General features: G+C 33.8%; 1 protein-coding gene across 3 annotated transcripts; it reads right to left on the bottom strand.

Annotated features, from left to right (window-relative positions):
- Positions 1-2,622: 2,622 nt before the first annotated feature.
- On the bottom strand, positions 2,623-6,132 carry LOC125475893 (PH, RCC1 and FYVE domains-containing protein 1-like). 3 transcript variants are annotated; one of them, XM_048581257.1, is made up of 5 exons: positions 5,831-6,132; positions 4,758-4,844; positions 3,633-3,719; positions 3,418-3,537; positions 2,623-2,848 (listed from the first exon to the last, which is right to left on the bottom strand). In XM_048581257.1, exons 1-5 carry the CDS (start codon positions 5,876-5,878, stop codon positions 2,759-2,761), a joined length of 432 nt encoding a protein of 143 aa, XP_048437214.1. In that variant the 5' UTR covers positions 5,879-6,132; the 3' UTR covers positions 2,623-2,758. The 3 variants fall into 3 exon arrangements, 2 of the variants coding, with proteins under 2 accessions (XP_048437214.1, XP_048437215.1); XM_048581258.1 differs by lacking the exon at positions 2,623-2,848 and adding an exon at positions 3,204-3,354; XR_007257255.1 differs by lacking the exons at positions 2,623-2,848; positions 3,418-3,537; positions 3,633-3,719 and adding an exon at positions 3,834-3,919.
- Positions 6,133-7,218: the final 1,086 nt, after the last annotated feature.

The following is a 7,218-nucleotide window of genomic DNA, read 5'->3' on the forward strand; positions in this document are numbered from 1 at the left end:
TTCTTTGATGGGAGATATTCGTTTGTAATTCTACGCTTGTGTGAAATTTTTTTTCCTCACCTCATCATTCTATCTATAGATAAAATAAGTAACACGGAGTAATTAACAGAGGTAAGATAACAACAACAATAACAAGTGTAGTATAGTGTAGTAGTACCAAAACTAACAATTTATGCAAGAAAAAGAAAACTATATTTCCACTAAAAACAAAACAAGAGATGGAAATTGCCCCAAAAAGTCAGGATCGGTGGCTTACTCTTCTCATTCAGTCGGTTCTGATGGGATTTTTCTTTTTCCCACTAAAAACAAAACAAGAGACGGTACCAAAAAGTCAGGATTGGTGGCTTACCCCATTTTTCCAACTACCTGGACGGTTTCTAACCACTTGCTTGGTAAGACTGCAGCGATTTTTTACTTGTGGAATTAATTTAAAGTGAAAATGACCAATGAAATAATTGAGAAAAATTGGTTGAAGCTGAGGTATTATCAAGGGTTAACTTTTAAATGTTAATTATTTAATACTATCTAAATAAAATGTTTTAAGTTTGATTCTGGCCAAAAAAGAATTTGATCCATATTATTATTAGTCCATTGTGAGGCTAAGCGCACTCATGTAGTCAATTGAGAATTTGAGGGTTTTAATGTTTTTAATGAATCTAAGGGTATTCAATCATGATTTTAAGTGATTCTCTGAAATTCAACGTGTATTCAATCAAAATTTTAAGATAATATTAAAATCCTTAAAAATATTTGTATTCAATTAATATTTCAAAGAAGTTTATAGCATTCTAGGTGTATTCGATTATGAATTTATTTTAAAGAATTTTAAAACGTTAAGGAATTTGAGGGAATTTGAGAGCTTTCATATTACGATTTATGCATCACAAATCTCACCTCTTCCCTTGAGATTTTAAGATAGTTGAATCAAAAAATTTCATGGAATCTATACAAATAAATTAAACTCCCGTAAACTTCATGGATTTATAAATCCATTAATATCTCTAAAATATACACCTCTAAATTTGTAGACAAAGTTTTGGAAACTAAAGAATATAGAAGTTGATGATTGGTTTATTAGTTAACGTTGATAAACATGCTTATTTATATTAGTGACACATCAATTAGTGTGTAAATTTAGTATACGAATTTAGTCTCCATTGCATTACCCTTATGAAATATATGTCGTAGCTTTGTAAATTTTTTTTTTTTTCAATCCATAAAAAAATCATTGTTAAATTCAAAATTATGTGAAAGAATAGTGTCAAAAAACTAAGAATAAGACGTAGAGGAGACACATAATTGGAACAGAAAACCCTCGGCCTGGTTTTATTAGCTTTCCCAAATAAGATTATGTCTCTTTTCGCCAATCCTCTCTTTTAATTATTTGGACAATCAAATAATATTTAAATTGCATAATCAAACCAAGAAAGTAAAGAAACGATAAATTATTTGATTAGTCGAGAACGAAAGTATCTCTATAAATAAATAAACAGTTGTTTACAGAGCCAAAACAAATACTAAAAAAAACGAGTAATCCACAAGAAAGAGCTGAACTTGGCCAACACCAAAATGAAAGGACAAAACTTGACAACCAAAAACACGTGAAAGAAGACTTGACTTAATAGTTACGAAATTTCAAGGAAGCTCACTCTCGATGTATTTGCGAGAATTAATTTAAACTAAATAGTATCAATGAACAGCTTTCAATCCCCTTATATATAACAAAAATAAATAAATAATCATGTAACGAGCACATGTTCGTGAGTGAAAAGTTTGAATATGAGTTGATGATTACTTGTAAAGTACTGAATACAGTAGGCAAAATTACTAGCATCATTTGTAAACCAAAAATTATCATCGGAAATTCACAATGCTAAAATATTTTATGAGAAATTTTATTTCAACCAATATAACTTCACACCAAAATCACTCACACCAAAGTAGGAATAGACGACGAAGAGATGGGTATTTTTTTTCGGGGTTTTTAAACTTTAATCCTTTAAGAATATTGAAATTTAAAATAAATTTCAGGGTTTTTTAACTTTAATTCCTTGGAACTTGCACAATTCGTGGTATAAATGGGATACAAAACCCTTGCAGGTGTCTACACCCCTAAAACTCAAAAACACATCGTACTTCCATCGAGGAGCTGATTTGAGAGAAAGAAGAGGTGCAGAGGCTCTTTGGGTGCTCATCGCCATTGCAAAGCAAATGAAAAGTGAACGAAAAACCACGACGAAAATACTCACACAAAAGTAGGTGCAGACCAAAAGAGAGGTTTTGGGGAAAGGGAATAATGGAACTGGAAGAGAAAAAGAACTAAAGTTGTAGGGAAGCCAAGTGGGACAATATGAATCAATCCAACAAGAAAACCACAAAATGAACACCAACATACTTAATTGACAAGGAAATTGCAGAAACAGATTGAAAAAAGTCAGTGTGAACAGGCTGCGTTATATTTAGGAGCAAAAATAATTATTCTTTTTTTGGGGCCCCATTTATTTTGGACGGTTTCCAACTACTTGCTGGACGGCTTCCAATCACGTTATACATGTCTCTTTCAAGAATTTTCACACTTCAATCTGTTCACTGTTGGGACCCACTACTTTTCTATGCTTTATCTTTTTTCAAAGCTACAAGCTTCTTCTTTATTGATTTGGCGGTAGAAGGAGTAATTTCTTCACTCTTCCAAGTTACTCAAATTACCCAAATAAGTACTCCTTTCGTGTTTGTCATTGAAAAGATTATGAAAATACTTTCAGTTTGAATTCAAATCTGGAGAGCCACTATCTCGTGCACCACTAGCAGAACTATCACTAGGACAATTTGATGTCAAGTGCTTGCCATCCTGAAGTACCCGAAAACATGATAAGCAGGCAGTCATTCAACAGGTGTACTTATACATATCGAAATGTAAGAGAAACTTTCATACATCCAAAGTCTATGTGCGTGTGTGATTTCACCATATAAAGGTTGGATGACTACAATAAAATCATATGAACTGAACTATAAGGTTGGATGACTCATTTAGAATACATACACACACACACACACACACACACACACACACACACACACACATATATATATATAATAAACATATAAAGTAATAAAAAATAAGATAAAAAAATGTCTACAAAAAAAAGCCAATCCAAAAATTACAAAGGGAAAGAAAAATATATATTAAATATGCAAAAACACTATGTCTATGCAAGGAGAAGTTTAATTTCTTTAAGAATCAAATACTAAAATTTAAATAAAAATAATAAAAGAATCTTATCATAGTATTTCAGCATTTCAAATTTAGCTCAAAAGCTCCAATACAGCATGTTGATGCCTATATAACACAGATCACTGCAAGACAAGAGAAAACATAAAATTTAACCACAAAAGAGGTTTCTAAGTAGGCATATTTACATCAAGGTAGAGGCCTCCATCACTCCATCCGTCAATTTTCGAACGCCCACCTCTGCCAGAGGAAATTAGTGATTTAAGGCCTGCAATCCACACTTGCGCCTCAACTTTGTCCTTGCAAATCTGGACGCAAATGACAGACTATCATAAATATTGTTATTATAAATAAAAATAGGAAACAATGTAAAGACAAATAATTTTGAGCTTCCACCACTAACCAGATCAAGAGACCGCGTTCCGTTATTGTATGGAAGAGAAAATGATAAATAGTCCTTTTCAGGACGTAAAAATCGTTGAAAGACAGCCTGTAACAAATTTTGGAGCAAGATGAAATTAGAATAAGCATCGCTAGAAGACTTAAATTTAAACTGCAGTAAATCTATGCCAATCATGTACTAAAATTTATATCAAATTGCTCACAGTTCTTTGTCCAGGAACAATTCTTGTGACAGAAGCCATTCAAACTTCTTTCGCTACTTGAAATCCAGATCAAAGTTGATTCGTCCTGAAATTATTAAATGCAGCAGTAAGTAGAAAATAGAAAGAATTTAAGCAGACAAAATTTGTGAATTAAAATACAATAAATATAATCACAAGCAAGAACCATAGAAGGGCATTGAAATGCTATCTACCACAGAAGGCCAGTGAAATGCTATCCCATTAGCAGTATTTTACAATGCATACATCAAAACACAAAGTAGCATGGTTATGCAGCAACGTAGCAGCACAACTAATGTCAACTGACATTTAACATATTCCAATACCTTACAAGGTGAAATGTATAGTCTATCAAACCTTCGTAGCTATTAATGATATGTTTCTCCAATAACTATAGACCATATTTTGCCTTGACTGACCTCAAACTACACTACGAATAAGTTCTCAAATCTCTCATCCAAATTAAATATGCCATAGAATCTGGCAAACTGCCTACTGTACCCTTTGGTTCCAATCTGCCATATGGATCGGAACCTAAATTAACTCAGATTTCCCCTTCAGTTATTAATTTAATTAGCAGAAGGGAAACTTGAGAAATTTTATCTTTTCCGTTATAAGCACAAATGGAAATTGTATGCTTGTGGGAGAAGATTGAAATTACCTAATTGGCACTACATTACCACTGCTAAGCAGGAAATTCAATTAAACATGTTTCGTAGCATTCTTGACTTCATCCTTTTACAAATTTTACTATCTGTTCATGCAGGAATTGTGGAATAAATTTTTTATTTCAACCTTAATAATTGAGCACACCATGTTCTTTCCCTTCCATGGAGTGGACAAACCACCAATATTTTAAAAATAAAAAATAAATCCTAATAGAGAAGCTTTAGATACAAACTTACAGTAGAAAGTCTAAATGGACAAAACTTAGGCTTTCCCTTACGACCATATTTCAGTAGTTGAGCACCCTCCTTCAAAGCAATTATTGCCTGAAAATCATTTAATCATTCAAAACCATGAGAAAGATATGAAGGGCGGATAAACGCTGTATGAACTAAACATAGGACCATATCAAATGCTATTCTAATTATAACGTTACCCTGAACTCCATACCGCATATAGTAATGACTTTTTGACTTCCAATTCAAGAAGCACACCAACTTAGTTCTCATTCAGTTACAAGTTACAACCTTCCAAAACATATCATAATTCATAACTGTTATCCTGCGACTTAGAGAATAAATCGCTAAATCCAAACTTTTAAGATATTAAGAAACCCTACGCGTCTTCTAAAGTTACTATAAAAACTGTTCCAACTAGAGCAGCAGGTTTTACACCCTGCGAAGAAAGTAAAATGTGGTTTCCATGCAATGCCATTTCCATTAGATCACTCTGTCGCAATAATCACTGGACATTTATCGTTCAAAGATGTCAGTACTTTACATATGCCTCGGAGCAAACCCAGTTGCCGAAATGGAAAATGCACTTGGGAAAAATACAAAATTAAAAAAGGTTCGAAACTTTGGCCCTGTTTGGTTCTGTAAAAGCACCCATACTGCATCCATTGAGCCAAAAACGATGAACCCAGAAGTGATCCTCAAAACCAAAACCTTGAGAAGAATATGTTCCCACTAATTATATCTAAAACGTTGTATGTCAATTACCAAATCAAAATTCCCTCACATTTTTAACATGCCTGAAGATTATGTTCCCAGTAATTATATCTAGAGAGTTGTTTTCAATTACCAAATCCAAATTCCCTCACATACCTACAAAACTTAAAAGTATCAAGCAAAAAATAAAGAGCTCTCCATCCAATTTCCACTTTTTCGAGGAGGAAAAAAACAAATCTTCTGCTTTTCTAAGTAATTAAACAGACAAATAATTAGGAATTTATTTCATTTTCTTTGTATTTTTTGATACATTTGCAAAAACAAAAAAGAGGCAAAGAGAATTTAGAGAGAAAGAGACCGACCTGGTCGATGTCACGGTTGGCATTCCCGTAGCTAACAAGATCTGCCATTCCATGTGACAGAAATTACCGTAACGCCACCACCCTCTCCGATCCCCCGCCGGAGCTCCGTTCATCATCTACCTTCCAACTGTCTCTCGCGCCTCCGTGCAATACCATCAACGGCCACGTCACCACCACCACAACCACCACTGCTCAGCTCTCTCTTTCTCTACACTACGCGGCGCAGATCTGCCGAAACCCTAAGACCTCCAGTTCTGATCTTTGACTCCGAGCAAAGAAGAAACTGAGCTCCAAGCCATGGACTGTTGGGAGGCTGGTTGCGGAGAGACCGACGGCGGGTTGAAAAACGAGGAGGGCCTCAGGGAGGAATTTAGGGAGTGAAAGAGAAAAGAGAAGGGACGAAAGGGCGTCGGAGAATGGGACGGGAGGGGAAGCGGACCGGACGAAGGAGCGAGAAAATTTAGGGGGGCGTGGGGTTTGTCCGAGTCTGTAAAAAGCACAACTGGTCAAACCTGTGAAAAATTGAGTACTACCGATCAAATAAATCAAACTCACAAAATAAAATAAAATAAAATATGTATCTTCTAGAATTTTAGAATTTGATGCAACTGAGTGCGAACTTGTTGAAACTACTAGAGATTTCAATAATAAATATTTATTATTTTATATATATATATATATATATATATATATATTATATTGACTTGGTGCTGCATTGTGCAGCGTCTGTGCGGATGATAAAAGGTGCTGCAGTGCGCATCAAATGTAAATAGTTGAATGGTTACAATTTTTAGTTAAAAAATATGATGCTTATTCAAATTGTATGAGTAGAATTAAAATATATAAATAATCAAAATTTATTTTCTGAAAATTTTAAATAGAAGATATGTCTTTTGGGTCAACATTATTAAGAAGGGTTGTATATCTTTAACTAAAATAAAAAGACTCGATGAACGGGTGCTTTAATGCCTATAAATACCTATTGTGGCATAATGTTTCACACACAATTTCAGAAATTTATTTTTACATTCCTTGCTCTCTCTTCTCTCCATCACATTCATACAATTTCTTTCTACTTATTTATAAGCGAATGCAATTCGGTTTTGTTAATCGAATATTTCATACTTTGTTATATTCTGAAAGTGACTTGCCAAGAACACTTTAGCAAACTCATTCGAGGAGGGGCAAATAACACTTTAAGGAAACGATTCAAGTTGTACCTCAAAATCATTATTCAGATTATTCTCTATATTTCTATATTTACTCTAACACATGACCAAGGTGGAAAGTTACTCAAAGTTTTTCTTTTTATAAACAAGGTTAAACAAGCCACTAATTAGATGTGTCCTCCTCGTATGTTGTTTTTAAAAGCGTTTTGTTGTAAGACT

This window comes from the organism of the source record quoted next, unplaced genomic scaffold (assembly GCF_019419815.1).
Source record: "Pyrus x bretschneideri cultivar Hongxiangsu unplaced genomic scaffold, Pyrus_bretschneideri_v1 Contig169, whole genome shotgun sequence".
In the NCBI taxonomy this organism is placed as follows: domain Eukaryota; kingdom Viridiplantae; phylum Streptophyta; class Magnoliopsida; order Rosales; family Rosaceae; genus Pyrus; species Pyrus x bretschneideri.